Genomic DNA, 19,927 nt, shown 5'->3' on the forward strand with positions numbered 1-19,927 from the left:
TTCTCCTCGCGCCACTCCTTTTTTGCAGAGATTTCGTTCCACAGCATCATGAAGAGCATCACAATGCTGCAATCTGTGATTTCCGTCTTATTTTTCCTGCTCTATGCAGTGAACGCTGTTCCGCTGGCGCCCCGGGCGAGCGCGCTCGCCGGGATCGACACCAAGTCATTCTCTAAGACCAATGATTATCCTCTTCCCAATCTGGGCAACATCGTCGCCCATGACCCTAATGTCGTTCAACATGACGGCTATTTCTACTTGTACAAAGGTGGTGTGCACATCCCGATTCACAGAGCCCGCTCCCTCAGTGGGCCTTGGGAACAGGTCGGCACTGTCCTGGACGAGTCCAGCGTGATCCAGAAGCAAAACCGCTCTCGTCCTTGGGCGCCTACGACCATTCAGCACGACAACCGTTTCTACTGCTTCTACGCGATTAGCGAGAATGGCAGTCGCGACAGCGCCATTGGAGTCGCCTCTTCGGACACTCCCACCGGTGGAAACTGGACGGATCATGGCGCTGTTGTCAACACCGGCAACGGAGACCTGTCGGACATCTATCCCTACTCAGTCTCCAATGCGATTGACGGCGCATTTATCACCGATCAAGAGACTGGACAGTCTCACCTACTTTACGGGAGCTACTGGCATGGCATCTTCTCGGTGCCATTGGCTGATGATCTCCTCTCCGTCAAAACCCCGAAGACCCCGAACGCGACCAACCTGGCCTACATTCCAGACGCCAAGTCGAAGCCTATCGAGGGCTCTTTCATGACTTACAAGGAGCCTTACTACTATCTGTGGTTCAGCCACGGCAAGTGCTGCCACTTTGATATTCACGCTTTTCCGCCCATGGGAGACGAGTATGTGCACCCAATCTTCTATGGAGAAATTGATAGCTAACAATCACAATAGGTACAGCATCCGAGTCGGCAGATCTAAGAGCGCGACAGGTCCTTTCGTGGACAAGGATGGCCATGATACCCTCAAGGGAGGCGGTACCATCGTCTACGGATCCAACCATGGAGTTGTCTATGCCCCCGGTGGTGTGGGCGTGTTGATCAACAACGGCAGCGACGCGGATGTCTTGTATTACCATTATCGTACGTTTGCGGTCCACAATGGTTGAGGAAGTAGCTAACAGGACTTGCAGTCAACACTACATCTGGTTTCGCACAGGGCGTGAGTCTAACACTAATTTTTCCACTGATAACGATACTAACGCTATATAGGACGCGCACTTGGGATGGAACTATCTGCACTATGTAAATGGATGGCCAGTGGCTGTCGAGGGGTATGTTAATGCCAACGGCAAATAACGCTCAGGCACTAAAGGTGGAAAATCAGTAAATCTAGCATAAACGCTACATCAACCGAAAGCAGTGGTCGGGCTATCCAACCGAACCACTCGCTCAATTCACTAGCGCTTCTGTGTATGTGCTGTCTAATCTTGATACTGCTCCCTACCCACTATACTGGCAACAAACTCATTGTTCTATTCGTTGCGCTAGTCATTGGTGCATTCCTTTGGCTCTACAGTTGAATCCACGCCTCTTCTAGCGTCCACCGATGTCCGCCAAGTCGTCTCGCACTGCCTGTTCCTGGCCAAAATGGGGCCAAATCTCAGGGTCCGATCCTGCAGGAACCAACATGGGGCCAACGCATTGCTCAATTGGTATATCTGAAACCAACATGTTGGTTCGAACTCCTCTTATGGAGCAGCTAACTGCACAGACACGATCCATTCACGCCACAAACATCCAGCAGGATCATGGGTCCCATCCACCATCCACATTGAGGGCAGTGCCTGTTGTATACGACGAGGCATCACTGAGCAAAAACAGCACAGAATGAGCAACTTCATCAGGCGTCCCCACTCGCGGCATCACCGTCGGCGTGGGAGTGAACCCTCCCTGGATGGCCGTGGCCCTATCCAACAACGGTGTCTGAATCGACCCACTACACACCCGTCAGCATCACCACCAACAAGCCCCCAAACCAGGGTAGCGAAGAAGCGAAATGAAGGAATCAGGAAAAGGGAGCAACACTCACGGCGCAACACAATTAACCCTAATATCCGGCCCCACTTCCTTAGCCACACTCCTGGTCAACCCAACAACCCCATGCTTAGTGGCCGAATACGCAGCATGCAACGCAAAGCCCCTCAGACCCTGAATACTCGCCGCATTGACTATACTCCCCGTCTTACTCGTCCCCTGAATCGATCTTATCTGGGCCCGCATGCAATACATCACCCCCGACAAATTTACCCTCAACAACATATCCCACTCCGCATCATCCTGCTCCAACAACGAGCCCGTGCCATGCTTACTCCCAATCATGCCCGCCATATTTGCTGCGCCATCGAGCCGACCAAAATGGCGGACCGTGGCATCGATCCACTCTTCCACCGACGAGCGGGATCCGACATCCACGACTCGGGTGAGAACATTCTCGTCGGTGGCGTTGGGGAGCTGGGCCCGTGCGTGCTGCAGCGCAGAGTCGGATATATCTGCTAGGGAGAGACGAGCTCCTTGGGCGTGCAGTTGGCGTGCCACGGCCAGGCCGATGCCTGCGAGGCCGGTTATGGTGTAGACTTTGTCTTTGAATGATGATGACGATGACGACATTATGCTGTTATGATTTGTTGATTGATATACTTTGGATATGATTTTGTTGATATTATGGTTTGTTTCTCAACTGTGTTTTGATTCAGTTCAGTTTGATTTTCAGAGTTATGTACTTCCTACCCCGCATCGGCATCCGCGGAGAAGAAGAAGAGGGGGGTTTATATACCCGTTTCGGCATGACAGACTCGGGGATACTCCGATCGGGGGATAATCCTGAACACATGATAGATCTAGAATTAGAAGCTAGGGTTACATAGATAGATCAATGACAGATGATAGTGTGGACCGAATTAGCGTGTCAAATCGGCTAAATGGGTAAATGCGATCAGGACGGCTACTACTACTACTACTACTACTACTACTACTACTACTACTACTACTACTACTACTACTACTACTACTTGAAAAAGGAAGTACTTCGACAACATGAAAGCAGCAGCTGATTCCATCAGAATCATAAGAAGTACCGTGATAATCTAGTAGTGCTATTATTAGTAGTTACTGAGTGAGTCAATATGCATTACAATATTCACAAGAACAAAGTATTCCTTCTTAGGATTGGTACAATAACAATTGGTAATCCTATAGAGATGTGGTGTAATATCTAACCAAATACTACGAATGTGAAGTCGAGTTCAACCACGGATCATCCAGTATCTCCCTCGCCGTCTTCCTCCTCTCAGGTTCCCATTGCAACATTGATCGGATGAACTGGAGGAACAATTCCTGGTTCTTTCCGCTAAGATTCTCCCCGATCTCCTCGAGTGAGGTTGCAGGGATGGTGACTCCGCCTACGCCTAGCCATTTGCCTATGAGATATTATCATATATCATCATACTGAAAAGAAGAAAAATAGGGGCCCGAGGGAAAGAGGTAAAAGAGACTTACCATCATCCGTAAACACATTCCGAGTCTCCCGACTTCGCTCGATAAATGTCAACGGTGGCAGACCAAGATACCCCACCATCTCAGCAACATGGTGCGATGGCGAGTAATCCCCGTCTTCGTCGAGGGCATTGAATAGATGCTTGTTTTCGAATAGATCCCATATCTGCGGAAAAAATTGAGCCAGAAAGTTTTGTGGATATGATGTTATTAGGGATCTGCTTACAATGACGCCAAGATTCCATATATCAACACTAAACCCCCACTCCATATCGAAGAGCACCTCTGGTGCCTTGTAGATGTTTGGTTGGATGATTCCCCGATGAGATGGTCCGATCCTCGCTTGGCCGAGATCGCAGAGTATAGGCTGGCCCCAGAGCATGTCTCTGGGAAGGCGTAGCTTTCGAGATGTGTAGATTGAACGGGTGCTGTCTATGGTTTTCTTGAGGGTTGGGGTTTGTTGTTCGGATTTTTCGAAGTCTGTTAGGATTGAGGGATCGCCTATGCTGAGCATGATGTTTGAGGGTTTGATATCTGTGTTATTGTGTGTTATTGTTGATGATTTTGTCAGTTGGTTGGGAATAGGGAAATGTACCGGTATGAATAATGTTCGCTTCCCTATGAAGAAAGTCAAGTGCTTGGAGGATACATTTCAGGGTTTCTTTAAGTAGGAATTCGCTCAGTCTTCGGGAGCTGGAAAGCAGTCGTAGATCATGTAAAGACATGTGCATTGGTGGATGCACCAAACATGGATATGTGCCGTCTGAAGTTGTGATGTCGAAGGTATCATATAAGCCACGGATATAGGAACCTCCCATATGGGAAGAGTTTATCTTGCTCAAGTGGCTGTATATTCTCAGTTCCCCCGATAATGTTTTCGATGAATCGTTCTTGGTTAGGACTTTGACAGCCACGTATCTCTATTCACTTGCATGCTAAGTCAGTACTAATGGGCATTGTGTAGACCAGATGGGAGTACCTCCTCTCATGGCATAGCCACACAGTCGAGTATGAGCCATAGCCAAGCTTTCCTACTACTCTGTATCTCGAATTCAGAGTTTCGCCAATGTGTACGGGATAAAATTGGTTTGGTTTGTAGAATGGAAGCTTCTCTTCAAGGAGCTCCTCGGGCTTAGAAGCAAATGCTCGAGAGCGTATTGCACGCTTGCAATTGAAGACAGTTGCTTGTGATGAAATGAGCTTGTTATACTTGATGAGTGATAAACCATTCCTGATTGTTGAAAAGTACATTTGTGTCATTGCAAGGATCACAAAGATTTCGAGGTAGTTGTCAAACGCAAGTCTGCCGGAGCGCGGCTCTAATGGGAGATGCGCCACGTGCGGGAGGTGGAATGCAATGCAAGGCGGAGGATGATCCCTCCTTGCTTCGAGCAATGCACTTTAAACGCTCACTCACCCCACACTCTCTTACATGAGGAACCTAAGATTGTTCTATGGAAGATGCTAGTTGGATGTTATTGTATCAATGTGGACTACTGGGTTAGGGCGTTTCGCAACGATATGGACTGCGAAAGCGGTATCCTTCTGCTAGTGCCTATTTATGGCACATCTTCAGCACTCTTTCCCTTGAATAGTTAACATAACCGGACAAACCCTCTCCTCTTCATCTACCTGTGGACCTGTCCATCCATACAATAACACTCTTATCATCACGGACTCTATCCCTTCTCTCAGTAAGGACCGGTATCTGCTATACTTCGATCCTCATTCTCATCCTTACAGAGAACAAAGGTCTCTATCGCCATCATCAGGATGCCCCCTTCAAGCCAAAGAACCTTCGAGCTCAGTATCAGAGTCACTCAAACTCAGGGCAACGTATCTGAGCTCCAAGCATCGCCCACCACTCCCCAGCAGCTTTTGCAGCTGGTTAGACGCCGTATAGTCGAAGCTGAGGGGCCCGAGTATTTCGAATACCAACAGGTCTCGCTTGAAGCCGGGTCCTTGGTGGTACGAAGCTTCTCCAGGGATGGCAATGTGGAACAAGCAAACCCAACCTTGAGCTACAATACACTAGACAGGGTGCTCTCGGTGACCATGTCAAGCATGACCCACGGCAGCGCGTTCCTTTGGGGAGTAACCGAAATGATTGACAGCCTTAGCCAAGGATACTTCACCAGGAACGAGTTCAGATATCTGATGATGGGTGGGAATGACGGTAGGAAATCCGATTATCACATCCATTCTTATATCATAAACTGGATATCACTAATAAATCTACACGTATGCAGGATTCTTCAGCTTTCCCGCGCCGTGGGCCGCCGGCAGCTATAAAGAACCCGATTTCCACATTATCCACCCTAACACATTGCTACCTACAGTGGTTATTGAATGCGGATACTACAATGAAAGCAATACCAAGCTACAATGTGATAAAGATCTTTGGATGCTGGGCGGAGCACCGCATGTCAATGTCGTTATCCTGATAAAGTGGGATAAAGAGGCGGATAGTAACCGCGTATCTGGGTGGATCGAGTTGCATCGCCGCGGGGACAATGGTGCCGCTATACGGAAGGTAAGTGTCATTGATTCTGGTTTCATTCTAAGCGATCATAAGTCACATATCTCATTCGCTGTCTATCCGATGAGTGAATACACCTAATTGACTCTATAGGACATCTTCCCAGCTCCCGCTCGTGGAACGCCTTGGCAGAGCGAGAGCATCACCCTGTACAGAAGCGACTTTTATTCGGGAGGCGAAGTACCACCTGGAAGGAATAGAAACGATATCTGGCTATGGAACTTGAACCGTCTGAGAGACATTGCAGGGCAGAGAATGGACATTGAGGGACTTGTTCCAGCTTAGCAGCTTGGGATCTTGACCTGCAGCGGTGCATGGGTAAGGCGACGCGAGGAGGCTCTCGTCCGAGTACTCTAACGCTACAGATCATTCCCATCTCATGTCTATTTGTCTATATTTGCTTTACAAACGATATGACACGCATAACTAGCACTAAGAGCGCCCGTAGTGCCCATCCTCTGGATATAGTATAGAAGTATAGACTCTATTCCCAGTGCCACCTCCAGGAACACCCCCAGGAACACGTCCCCAACATCTCACCTTGTTCAGAAGCGATCTGTACCCCGGAGGTATTGTGCCAGCTGGTCGAAACGCTAACGACATCTGGTTGTGGAGCTTAGATAGCCTCAGGGAACATGCCAGATTTTCAATGAGAATGGAGGGTCTTGTGGAAAGCCTGGGTTGACGCTCTGCAATTTGATTGAATCAACAATATCCTAATATAGCCAAACATCTCAAAGGGGAGCAATCAAGGGACGTCAATTTTTGGGTAACCTACCGGATACGATGGGAAGGATATGGTCCAGAATATGACAAGTACCTAAAAGAGGACAAATGGGCGCTGCTGCCTTTATAAAGGAGTTATCAGACGCGAAAAGCAACCAAGGCAATCATAGAAGTCCTCACCTGTACCTCATCTTGCGCTCACCCACCATTCAGTCGCGCCTCACCATAAATTTAGAAGGCATGAGTGTTCTGTGGCTGTGAGAACCCACCAGATATTTGGAAGTCTAGATATCGTCAACAAGGATTTTGTACCAGCTTTATTATAAAGAGGAACGTGTTGAGAGTCCTGACGGAATGAAGACAACATAGTGAGGTGTACAAGATCATGTTAAACTCCGGTTCAACCAGTCAATGCACATCGATTTTTTATGACGAATGATAGAGCTTATTCTGAGAGGCTCAAGCTGTAACCCCTCAGAAAAAGTATGCTTGAAGATAACCTTCCACAAGCGTAACTACCGTAAGATAAAAGCCAGCTTTGATGTTAAACTTAAACACACGCCCCCCCGACGCGCAGTCACTAAGATCCAAGAGAGATATGCTCCGTATCGTACTTACCACCCATATACCAATACCAAAGATCCAGTAAAAAGGAGATCGGTTACTCAGAAACGCTGCCACCACGAAAAATGCGATAGAAACAACAGCAGCAAGGGCAAGAAACACCCGAACACGCTGACCCAGGAACACCGCAAGAGACTGGACTCCGCATTTCGCATCATCTACCATATCTTGGACAGCGTAGGCAGTATCGAGGAAGATAATCCAGCAAACAGTTGCGCCGAACAGAGATAGAACTGACCCGTCGAATCCGATATCTCCTTTCACGGAAACATACCCTGGCATCACACCACTGGCAATAGAGAGGCCCACCACAAGCTGAGGGAAGGGCATGACACGCTTCATAAAGGGATAGATCAAGCCCAGCAGCCACGCAGGTGCGGTGCACAGAGTTGCTTGAGGTCCTAGTGTATACCACGTAGTTCCCATGGTGAGAAGCATCCAGCAAAGGAAGAAGAAAGTAGCTTCTTTGACAGAGACGAGCCCAGACGGGAGTGGTCTGCTTTTGCATCGCTCGACTTGTCTATCATATTCGACGTCACAGATATCGCTGCTCAAGTCTTTTAGTAGCTCCTTGTATAGCACATATTCGAAGGGGAATCTGCTCACTTCCAACTACAAAACGCAGCATGAGAGACCGTTGCACTTGCCCAGATGCCGAACAGAACGCAGGCAAGTGACCATCCATCCGTCCTTCCTGACTTCGCACCAATACTGGCTCCCCACACAGCTGGGAAGACAGACAGCCAGGTCTCGTGGGTATGGAGACGACCCATTTCCCAAATAGCGCGGATGCGCTTGCGCGTGTGGTCATCCAGCATATCGGTCTCGGGGATCAGTTTTCCTGCGACATCCATAATGGTTTGTTTCACGATGTCACGTAGAGTGAAAGAACGCGGATAGTATGATAATAAGCACAGCTACCGTTTGAATGAATGGGTTTAATATAACTTGTCATGGTCATCTGTTAGCGAGTTAATTATGTGGTAGGGGGACGGTGTGGGGTATCTCTTTTGCCCGAGTAGATACTCCGGTAGATCATCCATGCCATGCCCTGCCCTGCTTATGCCTGCATCTAGATCATACTACGGTATATTATTAAACCTTGACAGGCTAGCAAGTCTAAGCTCAGCGCTTAAAGCGCTGCAGATCCGACGGGTCCGTACGGCATTTCAGATAGTAGTATGGATATGAAGTGGAGTGATGTATTGCTTTTTCTTGTCTTGTATTTCTTTCATCCATACTCGGCATCTTAAAAAGAAATCATTCCCCTCCCCCCTCTCAGTCATGATCCTACGGAAGTGATTATCCCAGTCAGCGAATTTAGCCAGACTTCGCGTTGAGAGAATCCCCCAACTCCTCCTCATGCTGTTGCAGCTTATCCTGCAAGATACCTGGCACTGGTAACTGGCGACTACAATTTATTGGTTCACCTCTGCAGTAGGCTCTCTACCCCTGCACTGCTGATGAAGTGGGGGTAACCTACAAGCCGGGTTGGCGCGAAGATGCTAGTTCATGGTGGTGATCCTTACTTGTCTTGTCTTGTGGAGAGTGGGCCAAGTTTCCTGCTATGGCTATTGTGCCATGTCCCGTACTTGATCAAGATACAAGCGGAAGCAATCAACACGTGGCTGAGCGGACTGGGTGTTGTTACTAGGTGCTTCTCAAGTGGTTATGGTTTGATTAGAGAAAGAGGGGTCCTCATAAATCATACTATATAGCAGCGTATTCATGGTTGACACCAGCTAGACCAGCGCCCAGCTACTATCACCCTGGCAGTCTAGAAGCAGAAAGTCTCACGATGACGAACAATCAATCGCCTTACCACCCGCAACATAGAACTCTACGCGAGAGGCATCGCTCCCCCTCGCAGAAAGATCCGTCTTGCATGAATCGACAAGTCCATTATCATCCCAACTGAAACTCACGACACCACCACCCCGTAATCTCAATCCATCAACACTCCCACCTCCCCACGCCGCTGGAATAGCCGGTCCAAGCAGCACAGCCTGCGTCTTACCGGAACGAGCATCGGCATTGGAACGGTCTAAATCCCTAATAAGCATCTGAACCATCGCTCCCACAAGCCCGAAGTTAGCATCGATCTGGAACGGTGGTGATCCAGAGTACATGTCGAATCCGTTTTCGGCAAAGTTATCTTGAATAGCGAGCGAGAGTTCGGAGTACGCTTCGTCTGTAACATTGAGAAGTGCCCAGCAAGCACTGCGCCATACCTTGGCCCAGCCGGTGTTGGAGTCTTCGACGCCGGTGCCACGGGAGTAAAGGGTTGTTTCGACGGCGTCGGTGATGGTTTTGTTAGATCCATGCACGGAGGAGATGACGTAGCCTGGGTACCAGCCGTAGAGGTTGGAGAGGTGGCGGTGGGTGTCGTTTTTAACGTCAATGTCGAGCTTCCATTCTTGGATTTGGCCCCATGAGCCGATGTGGATGCCTGGGTCTAGGGTGGAGAATTTGGACGTGATAGCGTTCTTGAAGGAGATGTCATCGTCGCCGGACGCGGTCCAACCTTGCAGGACGTGGTCGAATACTTCCCAGATCAGTTGTTGGTAGTGGGTGCAGCCGAAGGTCTGGGGCGTTAGCTGGGTGTCTGGTAAGGGTTCGTTGCGCACTTACTGTCGGTCCATGCTCCGGTGAGTTGCAAGGGTTTACCACTAGAGTGCCGTCTTTGAAGTACTCATCTTTCACAAGCTGAGAGAGCCAGAACTGCGCTGCTCCTCTGAGAATGGGATAGCCCTTTTCGCGATACCAGGTACTGTCCTGGGAATAGTCGAAGTGGTCCCATACGTGATGTGACATCCAGGCATTTGTGGCAGGGTAGTCAGCCCACTGCGCGACATCTTTCATGCTGATTTGGTCAGTATTGCGACTTCCATGCCGTTAATGAGCTGCTGATGTACTCACGCTGTATGTCCAAATGTGTTCATCTCATCGTGCGTCACCCAACCTTCCGAGGTGCCATACAACAACTCTGCTGTCTCTGCGCCTCGAGGCATCCATGTCTCAGCCATGTATGTCCAGAGTGGCTCAGTCAGTTCACCTAACCCTGTTTGCTCAACGGCCCAGTGGTTCATCTGTAGGTTGATGTTGGCATGGTAGTCCCCGCTCCAGGCCGGAGAATAGGATTCTGTCCAGAGACCTTGCAAGTTAGGCGGCAGAGACCCTGGCCGCGAGCTTGATATGAAAAGGTACCGACCGTAGTCGAAGAGCAAATTCTCCACGTAGGGATCCCCGGGCTGGCTGTAAGACGACAGAAGCTCGGTAGTTGGACGGTCGGCTGAGCCATGGGGATCTGGGAGGGTTAATGTGAACTCGTTGAAGACGCCTTGGTAATCTTTGACGTGAGATGACTTGAGTGCAGAGTAAGTCTTTTTGGCAGCACTGGTAGCAGCTTGGAGTACTTGCGTGTAAGGGTTTTCCCCCTTGAACGAAAAGCTAGCTTTTGTATTCCCATTGGATGCATCATAATTGGTGTCTGCAGCAAATACAAGGAACACGTCCTTTTCTCCTTCTGGTACTTTAATAGTTGATGAGGAGCAGAGATCAGATGTATTGCTTGACCCGGGAACGACAACAGTCACCCTGGCGTTGTAAATCATCCCGATAACGGGATATGTCTGACCATATAGGCTAATGCTATTCCCATGGCAGCTGACATTCGGGGCAGGCGAGGTGAGCTGATTCTCGAGGCCAAATGTAATACCAGGCAGTGATGAATTCGAGCTGAGTTTGTAAACGCAAACATTATCTGGATACGAGCAGAATGCTTCCCTGGTATCTGTCAACAATCGATCCATGGGACCGTTGAGGCTGCTTACCTTTCGATGTAAGTCTCGCCGGTGCTGAAATGATCCGAGTAAACAGCCGAACTCAGGTCCAAATTCCGACGGTATCCATCAATATCACTCAATTGGCCCATGTCGATGGTCAAGTTTGCCAACACCTGATACGAACCGTAGTACGGATACTCGCCCAGCAGCGCAGAGACATTGCCTGTCCCATTCTGGAATATCCATTCCCTGATGCCAGGAAGTGCACCTGCCTTTGAAACGTTTGGATTTCCTCCTGAGTATGTCTATATCGCTCTCAGGATTTATTTAGCCTCGAAGGCTGTTGATGCGGGTTTTACACGCTCCACGCACCGGACTTTCAAAAGGCCCTCCGCGCCACAATGAGTCGACATTAAGATTAACAATCTCCTTGTCGTAGGAGCCCACAGGCATGGCTAATGAGCATTTTAGTATCCGACCGTAATAACGTTTCGAAGTCTGGTCAAGGTAATTACCTCCCAATCGTCCATTTCCTAGAGGAAATGCAGTGCTTATGAAGCTACTGTAATCTCCCGGGGAATCAGACCATAATGACTTGGCTGCCGCAAAAGGCAAAGCCAATGCCCAAAGAGCCGCCGATGATCCAGAGATGAGCATTCTGCGTGAGCTGGCTGCTTGGATCGAAGGCTGAAGTGCAGCGGAGAAGGGAAAGGGGGCCATTTTATCGCCGTTGTGGGTTAACCCAGCATATGATTTATGAGATGATCACACTGTCGAATGATGGGGAATGAGATGAAAACAATTATATTAGCTGCAGCTACCTACATTAAAACCGAGGTGTACCGTGCCTCTATTGGAGGGATATCTCAGGAGAATAGGAATCGTCCGCAGTAGTCCCGTTAGCCTGCAGATCGGCGAAACCGGCTTCCGATAGAATTGGTTGCATTTTGCAGGACTGGACGGGTATTCCACGAGAGGATGATGCGGGGAATCGGTGGTCTGATTGTGATTGATTGATTAAGTTGAGGGAGGATCAAGGATGTACGCTTGAAACGGAGTCGGGGTACGTCGGGGACCATGTGACCCGGTCTATATAGCCTAAATATCACGTCTAAGCAATGAGCGCTATACTAGTGTCAAAATAGTCCGTATATAAGAACCAAATCCCAAATGAGCATCAACTACAATTTACTCTTCGCCGCCGCCTCGTTGGCCTTTTGCCACATCCGAATCCGGCGCTCATGCCCAGCATTGAACAAATCCAGCCACTCCTGTTCAAAGGGAGGTAGGACACGCCCCGGCTCGCCTGCCTTGGGGTTGCCCGCCAATTTACGCAGGGTCTCAAAATATTCCCGGAAGTCCGGATTGATGACGCTGAACCCAGGCCCATCGCCCTTCTTTGCAATCCGATCTTGTTCCCATTTCTGCTGCACCTTCAAGGGTGGCAATTGGGCCTTGCCAGCCAGGACCCGCGCCGCAGCCACAGCCTGCCATTCGAAGATCTTAAAAGTCAATCCGGCGCCAATCTGGTTCGAATATTAGCTTGAATCGTTCGATGCGAACAAGATGAGCATGAGTACATACCGCTCCCAAGAATGCCAGAGTTGGATCGTTCTGATGGAAGACGTGCAGGTATAGATCCGGAATACGGTTGTTTCTGGTCGGGATATCCGGCAAGTAGGGCAATGCCCAGGTGAAACCCGTTCCGAAGATGATATAGTCCACATCCGAGACCGAGGTTCCATCTTCGAAGTACACCGTCCTCTGCCCATTTTCAATGGAGACGCGCGAAATGGGTGGTTTGCGATTGATTGACGGGTGTCGGAACGCGTAATCCCCAAAATAAGGATTATACCGACCTCGGACCACAGCGTGGATGGGGGATTGTGCAGAGCCGATCAGGCTGACTGCTGTATCTGCTGCTGACACAGAAGCTCCAACGGTGACGACTTTCTATATGTTGTTAACACCGATTGTTGAATCTAGAGTCTTGATAGCACCATACCTTTCCGCGATAGCGTTCGGGACCACGATACTGCTTCGTGTGCAACACGCTCTCTGGGTCTTTGTCGATCCATTCTTTCAGGCCGGGGATAGAGGGGACATAAGGCACAGAAAAGTGCCCCGAGGCAACCACCAGCGCATCAAACGTCTCAGTCCACCAGTAGTCATACCCACCCGGCTTGCCAGACCGCCGCAAGACCAGTTCCCATTTACCGGTCTTAGGGTTTTTGACCGCACGTTCCACGGTCGTGTTGTATTCTACAAGATCTTGATAACCATTGCGGTTCAGAAGATCCTCAACATACTGCCGAATCACGGTGTGGTGACGGAAAGGGGTGTCTGGCCCATGCACCGCGATTGACATCTCCGAGCGGATTGTCGGGATTGACTCTTGGGAATACTCCATGGTCGCAACATCCACATTGGTATGCAAATTCGGGTAGATATGGGAGTCAGTAAAGCGATGCTGGGTCAATGCTGGTGTGAACGCAGGCAAATCGGACGGAACTGGGAGAGGAGCATCCGCTGTCCTTGTGGATAGCTTATCGACATCCAAGGGCACCTGTTTCTCGTCTCGCGAAACCCTAGTGTCGATTAACTATCGGTCGCGTAAACCAGCAAAGGATTGCTCCCAAGGCCTCTGGTAGCAGCTGTATAGACATACCAGCACCCACCGGCTTTTTCCTGTCTCTCGAATACGCGCACCCGGTCAAATGCTTTCTCCTGCATCAGGGCATCCACGGCAATAGCGCCCGCAGGCCCCGTGCCAATGACAGCCACGCTTTTGATTGGAGACATCTTGACGCAAGATCTAACGCGTCGGTGGTATGCAAACCGATGTTCTATAGCTCCAGGAATTGCTCACCCCCAGGGTTGGTGGTTGAGGTTATCCTGGATTGCAAGGGGTCAGTTTCTGAATTGTTCTAGCCAGCTATCTTGATGCCAATCATAGCGCGGATGGCGTCAGCGGAGCCCAGTAATAAACCGACATGGGCGCGGGTGATCATCCAGCCCATTTCTATGCAGGAATATTGTACTCACAGAAGCTTCTGTCCCTAATCTATGTTTCTGTGGCTTATCAACGACGAGACCTAACCATTGCGGTTCCGAAGCACGGTTCACTTTGCGTTTATCTCATTTTTCTTCGTTCTCGACGCTGACTGGTCCATCTCAGCCTCTTGTCACGTGGCTGCTGTTAGTCAGTTTTATAAGCACTCCCATTGGCCATAGTTACACCAAACCGGTTCCTTTCCAAGCATCACAACCAATCAGCTTGTGACATCGGTTGGAGTCTTTCGGTATCCAACTGCAATTGTGATTGCTTTCAACGAGTTCGGAAAGACTCCGAAACACTCTCAGTCGCGGTTCTTGGATCAATGCTCAACTTGCCTTATCGGGAGATGCGGAGTAGTATGAATGAACGTCCTTTCATCCTCCTCATACTGGACTCTTGTACATAGTGGGAATGAGTAGTCTTTGGTTGTACTCAAAGGTCGCAGAAGACTGAGCTGGCAATCACGGTGATCTTTATTAGGGTTAGCAGACCTCCATGATATAACACAGCCTGCTATGTTTGTCCAGGGTCATGGAATCTACCGATACAACCATATAGATGCACTAAGGTAGTCGCTATCAGGACATACAAGGTCAAAGGCAAGCGACAGAACTAGCGAATATTGTGCAGTATGGCGACATTGGCGCATGAGATATATCAAATTCGCAAAATCATCCACTGCATAGACCTCGTCTGCAACTTTGAACAGTTGTACTCTGCGTGATGGACTGATCATCAAATCTCGACACTTAAAGCGTACTTCCGAGGTTCAACCATTTGGCCAAGGATTCGTCATCAACAGTCCAGTTTTTCCTGAACAACTGTGACATCCTCAAGCATTCTTCAAGGGAATGGCTTCTCCGCTGACAAATATCGAAACTCCGTCCAAGATCATGACATCGTAAGCCTATCTGTAGTCACTAGTAGAGTAACTAGCCCCGAAGAAGATCAACCGCCCACCACATCTGGGCACTGTTGGGCGGTACTGCCTCTGATTAGCCCAAGAGTCTAATTAAGTTAGTTGTTCCCCGCACGTGAGGATGATCTTTCTTCAATGAACCTGAAACACCTGTGGGTTTCATGGTAGTTCTCGGAGCCTAAAATTTGAGTCCTGGGCAGTTTTCCACTCATCTTAGATGAATCTGACACCTGCTCATGTCCGGTAGAGTTGCATTGACTGGGTCAGTGTATGTCCTTTTGCTTTAGATAGATTGGTGACGTGTAAGGTTTAACACGAAACTTCCAGAACTTGGGATATGTTGGTAGCCAATCAATACTTGGTCTTTACTTCCGATGAAAGGAAAGCACGCAACTACACTCACGTCTGATGCCAGATTAGACAATAAGTATCTGCTAGACGTATGAAGCATGTCATGAGAACGGGAGAGTCGTAGACACTGATTAGTAGACTGAGGAATGCCCATTAATTCAGAATCAAGGTCAATAGTTCTGTCCCTATTGTAAAAGAGTGCACATGTCAGCTGGGGAGGGGCAGAGTTGGTTTCACAGGGAGATTTGCCATACTGTCACACGAGCGAATAACTCTCATTAGGCTGGCATGAGCATGAAACACCCTGTTTGGCGATTTGATACAAGAACTATATTATGTGGAAGTAGAAAAGACCCAATGTGATGGTTTTGCATCATATTCAGATAGGCTCAGTGTATGGGAAGTAAAACGCTCTTGGTCGAATCATAGCAGCTACCGATTCTGCAATGATCCAGGTCATAGTCGCCGCCGCAGATGAGATCATCTCTCCAGTATGGGTAATTGATTAATATAACAAGCCAGATGCATAATTTGAGGAGCTGTCCATTGACAGTCAAGTACGTATCAGTACAAAACGGTCAAAAGCTTGTCTGCATGAATACTAAGTACGGAGAACGTTTCAGCATGGAGCATAAAATACGTTAGATGGTGTGCCTTGACTCGAAAGGTCACAGGGTTTATTCAGTAATGATATGTATATTCCCTTCTTGAATGAAGTGTGCAGGAGGAGGCTCATAATCCCTCCTAAATCTCACAACCCTATCAGCATGATAAAGTCTGAGATTCTATCATTAGCCTTTATGCGTATGGCTTTTGTAAATTATTAAGCCACACAAATCTGGCCATTGTATAGTGATATTTGTGCACCTTTATTTACCTTTGCTACTAGATATTTAGGTATCTCTTGAATGGCTATTATATCGGCCTAATAATCAAATGAAAACTGGCGCAGGAGTCCTCTGCCTAATGCATACGGCTCAGACCTCGACAGTGTTTGTAGAAATTACTCACATGGCAGTCTCTAGCTTCTGCCTCCTTCAGCATAGTCTGACATTCCGTTAGCGAATATGACAAATCGATGCTTTCATGCCGGGCTTTGTGCTTTAGGCGGCAAATTGCAGTATGTATGCATGTCTTGACGTATTATCTAAGAGTCAGTGCATATCAATACTATCAAGTATAGCAGATTAGGGTCGCCTACCAAAGGCAGTTAATGACTTTGATGCCTTAGGCATAAAGGGTGGGAGATAACTCCGCCGATCGACCCTGCGATTGCTCCACATTTGCCCGTTCCAACTTGTTCTTCTTTTTGAGTCTCCGAGTTAGGACTTCCAGAAGATTTGGGAATGGCCTTGTCCTTCAGGGCCGCGTACTCAAACCAGACGACGGATAAGCCATCTACCGTCCGGAGGAATACCGTGCCGTCTCCCCGCAACCGTGAACCTTGATCCACCACAAGTATTATAGCTGACGGACAACGGTCTGGCAGGCATTCCTCCTTAGGCTTTATTCTCTTACAAGTGGTCGGGCTGTCTAGTCTGGGACTTATGACTGGGCTTATCAGGCTTCTGGAATTGCCTCAGCAAATGATCTCGTCCACACTACTCTATGGCATCTGCAGCAAGGACTCTCGATACAAAGGCCAATGGACCGTCCGTCAACACTTCAAGGATAAAGTCAAGGCTGACGCAACCAGCCAGAATGTACCTCGGGCACTGATCAAGTGCCCTGGATGCTTGGAACGCTGATCAGGAACATGGTTGCGATTATTCGCTCCGATTGGCGGCTGAATCAACCATGACCCATGCCTATTCCGAAGGACGACTCCAGACCCATGGCTCTCCACGTTTGTGATTGCGCTTACATGGGCAGGGAAATTTACTTCCTCAAGACCCTGAATTTGTCAGTATGCATCACACAGAGAATGTTTCATGGGCTCATCTGGGGTAAATTGGCTAATTAACATCATACAGTGACTGGTGGTGCCATGACGGACGTGTCGAATAAGGCTGGGTCCGTTCCCTCCCTCTAACGGTTCGGCCTCATTTTTGGGAGCATCGATCAATTTCTGTCTTGGACTAAAACCCCGAGCCCGCCAGTGTTTCAAGATCCCTGCGGTTCAGAGTTGTGCATCTGAGCAGACACAGCAACCGACTCCGAAGCTAAACTTGCTCATGAGGCGGATCGATGTTGGTTCTGTCCCGCAATAGTAAGATGCCGCTTGCATCATCTGGGAACGCGTGCTCAATCCCATTGCAAAACCTGGTTCATCGATGATCTCATCCGATCAACCCTCACGGACGGCATGTTGAACCCCTATGCCTATCAGCATATCACCTCTTCGCGAGCGTCACCCACCGGCAGACATATAAAGGATCCTCGTGGTCCGCGTCCCCTACCCACTGTCTATCAGGCTTCATCGCTTCCTTTCCTTCAAATTTGATAGTCGCAGCTCTCGGGCTCCTCATCCTTTCTTTCCACAACACTTAGGATAACAATTACTGCAATGAAATTCCAACACGTCGCACCGGTGTGCCTTGCGGGCTGTGCCCTGGCCTTGCCGACTCCGGTCGAGAAGAGACAGGATCTCTCCGACCTCCTTCCGTTCCCTATCCCAAGCGGTCTAATTCCGACTGGCCTGTCCCTCCCATCTGGTCTCTCCCTCCCTTCAGGCTTCCCCAGCTTCTCTCTGCCTACGGATCTGTCCGACCTAGGCTTGAAGCGCCGGGACGTGCCTTTCTCTCTGCCCTCTGGTGCTGCACTTTCTACAGACTCCCAGGGATTGTCTCAGCTCCTGCCCTCTGGTCTCCCCGACCTGTCCGGCCTCGGAATCACCCTTCCCACCGGGCTTCCATTTGAGAAGCGCCAATTTGGCGGTGGTGGGGGCCCTGAAGGCGGATCATCTGGTGGTCCATCCTTCGGCGGTGGTTCTGGAGGCCCGTCTTTCGGCGGCGGCGACTCCAGCTCATCCTCCAGTCCCTTTGGAAGCATGCCCAGCTTGGGTGGCGGTGACTCCTCTTCCTCCGACTCCTCCAGCCCCTTCGGAGGCCTACCCGGCCTTGGTGGTAGTGGCTCATCCTCCTCCCAGTCCGGCGGCTCTCCCTCGCCCTCCAGCGGCTCATCATCCTCCGGCGGAATCCCCGACTTCCTCAACGGCCTCGGAGGCTCTTCCAGCGATTCTTCTAGCTCTGCTCAGCCCTCCAGCGGCAGCCCTCTCGGCGGCCTCTCCGGTATCTTTGGCGGGCTCGGGGGCGATTCCTCTCAGTCTTCTAGCAGCCCCTCTAGCTCCTCTCAGCCCTCCAGCAGCGACCCATTCGGCGGGCTCTCCGGTATCTTTGGCGGGCTCGGAGGCGACTCCTCCCAGTCTTCCAGTGGCCCATCCAGCTCCTCCCAGCCCTCCAGCAGCGACCCCTTCGGCGGGCTCGGAGGCGACTCCTCCCAGTCTTCCAGTGGCCCATCCAGCTCCTCCCAGCCCTCCAGCAGCGACCCCTTCGGCGGACTCTCCGGTATCTTTGGCGGGCTCGGGGGCGGCTCCAGCTCCTCCTCGGCTGGGGGTGACTCCTCCAGCCCTTCCCAACCCTCCGGCAGCTTCCCTAACCCCTTCGGCGGCTCCTCTTCCTCTTCCTCTTCCTCCGACTCTTCTGCCCCGGCTCAACCCAGCGGCGACGCCCCCCAGCCCAGCGCCGCCTTCCCCAGCATCAGCCTCCCCGAGCCTACCGGCAGTAGCAGCAGCAGCAGCAGCAGCAGCAGCTCTTCCGACTCCAGCGACAGCGACTCTTCATCCTCTGCGTCGGACTCCGAGCCCTCTCTGAGCCTTCCGACTCCGTTGGCGTTCTCGCCCGGTGGTCTGAACCTCCCGGCTCCTTCGTCTAGCTCGGCTATTCCAACCAGCTCGGCTGTTCCTACTAGCACTGCTGTGCCGACTGCGCCGTCTTCGTTCAAGCAGTTTTTTGCTTAGAAAGATGGTCGACACGGGGTATACACAGATGGGTGGGTAGAAGTAGGTAGATGGGATGAACGGGCGGAGGAATTGAGGTGGTGAGGATGGATTAGGTGGATGTGATGATGTCATGCTTGCTGGTCAGGATATGAGGATATGAAATTTACATGGTAGTTCTTTTTGTTGAGATGGTTGTGGTGTGTGCCTAGATTGTCAATGGAATGGATGGTCAGTTCGTCGTTTAAGTGTGGTTCATACCGTAGTAATCTGTTCTGTGGATTGATCTTGGGTATTTCAAAACGCATTTGGTTCAGGGGAGGTAGCCAAGGTGGAGGAGTGATGAGAACCGTCCTGGCTGTCAAATAGGTGATATATATGCAGTGATACAAAATAGAATGGACATTGTAGTACCCCTTAGACCCAATTCATGAATGTTACTCTGTTCTTTTAACCGTAAAATAATAGATTGCCTT

General features: G+C 49.9%; 8 protein-coding genes across 8 annotated transcripts; 3 read left to right on the forward strand and 5 right to left on the reverse strand.

The window, feature by feature from the left end:
* Positions 1–48: 48 nt before the first annotated feature.
* Positions 49–1,316, forward strand: BO85DRAFT_462469 (endo 1,5-alpha-arabinase; the record flags this gene model as incomplete). The annotated part of the gene is made up of 4 exons (XM_025661852.1): positions 49–860; positions 913–1,100; positions 1,151–1,179; positions 1,230–1,316. The coding sequence occupies 4 exons, from the start codon at positions 49–51 to the stop codon at positions 1,314–1,316; spliced, it is 1,116 nt and encodes a 371-aa protein (XP_025512199.1).
* A 450-nt stretch (positions 1,317–1,766) lies between these two features.
* On the reverse strand, positions 1,767–2,627 carry BO85DRAFT_491528 (SDR family NAD(P)-dependent oxidoreductase; the record flags this gene model as incomplete). Its single annotated transcript, XM_025663721.1, has 2 exons — positions 1,767–1,956; positions 2,050–2,627. The coding sequence occupies 2 exons, from the start codon at positions 2,625–2,627 to the stop codon at positions 1,767–1,769; spliced, it is 768 nt and encodes a 255-aa protein (XP_025512200.1).
* A 615-nt stretch (positions 2,628–3,242) lies between these two features.
* On the reverse strand, positions 3,243–4,763 carry BO85DRAFT_379607 (kinase domain protein; the record flags this gene model as incomplete). The annotated part of the gene is made up of 5 exons (XM_025656349.1): positions 3,243–3,436; positions 3,516–3,678; positions 3,739–4,046; positions 4,108–4,430; positions 4,492–4,763. 5 exons carry the CDS (start codon positions 4,761–4,763, stop codon positions 3,243–3,245), a joined length of 1,260 nt encoding a protein of 419 aa, XP_025512201.1.
* Positions 4,764–4,929: 166 nt separating this feature from the next.
* BO85DRAFT_452644 (uncharacterized protein) lies at positions 4,930–6,491 on the forward strand. Its single transcript, XM_025660869.1, has 4 exons — positions 4,930–5,206; positions 5,256–5,688; positions 5,762–6,045; positions 6,145–6,491. Exons 2-4 carry the CDS (start codon positions 5,286–5,288, stop codon positions 6,334–6,336), a joined length of 879 nt encoding a protein of 292 aa, XP_025512202.1. The 5' UTR covers positions 4,930–5,206; positions 5,256–5,285; the 3' UTR covers positions 6,337–6,491.
* A 760-nt stretch (positions 6,492–7,251) lies between these two features.
* BO85DRAFT_462473 (4-hydroxybenzoate octaprenyltransferase) lies at positions 7,252–8,255 on the reverse strand (the record flags this gene model as incomplete). Its single annotated transcript, XM_025661853.1, has 2 exons — positions 7,252–7,948; positions 8,008–8,255. The coding sequence occupies 2 exons, from the start codon at positions 8,253–8,255 to the stop codon at positions 7,252–7,254; spliced, it is 945 nt and encodes a 314-aa protein (XP_025512203.1).
* Positions 8,256–9,044: 789 nt separating this feature from the next.
* Positions 9,045–12,181, reverse strand: BO85DRAFT_404611 (glycoside hydrolase family 95 protein). Its single transcript, XM_025657279.1, has 6 exons — positions 11,702–12,181; positions 11,559–11,641; positions 11,235–11,491; positions 10,321–11,187; positions 10,033–10,264; positions 9,045–9,986 (listed from the first exon to the last, which is right to left on the reverse strand). The coding sequence occupies exons 1-6, from the start codon at positions 11,904–11,906 to the stop codon at positions 9,195–9,197; spliced, it is 2,436 nt and encodes an 811-aa protein (XP_025512204.1). The 5' UTR covers positions 11,907–12,181; the 3' UTR covers positions 9,045–9,194.
* A 71-nt stretch (positions 12,182–12,252) lies between these two features.
* BO85DRAFT_452647 (monooxygenase) lies at positions 12,253–14,287 on the reverse strand. Its single transcript, XM_025660870.1, has 5 exons — positions 14,232–14,287; positions 13,855–14,081; positions 13,192–13,774; positions 12,771–13,139; positions 12,253–12,712 (listed from the first exon to the last, which is right to left on the reverse strand). The coding sequence occupies exons 2-5, from the start codon at positions 13,986–13,988 to the stop codon at positions 12,368–12,370; spliced, it is 1,431 nt and encodes a 476-aa protein (XP_025512205.1). The 5' UTR covers positions 13,989–14,081; positions 14,232–14,287; the 3' UTR covers positions 12,253–12,367.
* Positions 14,288–18,020: 3,733 nt separating this feature from the next.
* On the forward strand, positions 18,021–19,613 carry BO85DRAFT_523117 (uncharacterized protein; the record flags this gene model as incomplete). The annotated part of the gene is made up of 1 exon (XM_025665319.1): positions 18,021–19,613. The coding sequence occupies one exon, from the start codon at positions 18,021–18,023 to the stop codon at positions 19,470–19,472; it is 1,452 nt and encodes a 483-aa protein (XP_025512206.1). The 3' UTR covers positions 19,473–19,613.
* Positions 19,614–19,927: the final 314 nt, after the last annotated feature.

The sequence above is a fragment of the Aspergillus piperis genome (assembly GCF_003184755.1).
Source record: "Aspergillus piperis CBS 112811 unplaced genomic scaffold BO85scaffold_20, whole genome shotgun sequence".
In the NCBI taxonomy this organism is placed as follows: Eukaryota; Fungi; Ascomycota; class Eurotiomycetes; order Eurotiales; family Aspergillaceae; genus Aspergillus; species Aspergillus piperis.

What these genes read in the sequence shown, in the direction of transcription:
- BO85DRAFT_452644 (XM_025660869.1), top strand. Translation starts at nt 5,286, where the DNA reads ATGCCCCCTTCAAGCCAAAGAACCTTCGAGCTCAGTATCAGAGTCACT. An exon ending in GATGATGGGTGGGAATGACG is followed by an intron (nt 5,689 to 5,761) that starts GTAGGAAATCCG and finishes ACACGTATGCAG; the next exon opens with GATTCTTCAGCTTTCCCGCG. An exon ending in ATGGTGCCGCTATACGGAAG is followed by an intron (nt 6,046 to 6,144) that starts GTAAGTGTCATT and finishes TTGACTCTATAG; the next exon opens with GACATCTTCCCAGCTCCCGC.
- BO85DRAFT_404611 (XM_025657279.1), bottom strand. Translation starts at nt 11,906, where the DNA reads ATGGCCCCCTTTCCCTTCTCCGCTGCACTTCAGCCTTCGATCCAAGCA. An exon ending in AGGAAATGGACGATTGGGAG is followed by an intron (nt 11,642 to 11,701) that starts GTAATTACCTTG and finishes AATGCTCATTAG; the next exon opens with CCATGCCTGTGGGCTCCTAC. An exon ending in AACACATTTGGACATACAGC is followed by an intron (nt 10,265 to 10,320) that starts GTGAGTACATCA and finishes TGACCAAATCAG; the next exon opens with CATGAAAGATGTCGCGCAGT.
- BO85DRAFT_452647 (XM_025660870.1), bottom strand. Translation starts at nt 13,988, where the DNA reads ATGTCTCCAATCAAAAGCGTGGCTGTCATTGGCACGGGGCCTGCGGGC. An exon ending in CCGAACGCTATCGCGGAAAG is followed by an intron (nt 13,140 to 13,191) that starts GTATGGTGCTAT and finishes AACAACATATAG; the next exon opens with AAAGTCGTCACCGTTGGAGC. An exon ending in CTCTGGCATTCTTGGGAGCG is followed by an intron (nt 12,713 to 12,770) that starts GTATGTACTCAT and finishes TATTCGAACCAG; the next exon opens with ATTGGCGCCGGATTGACTTT.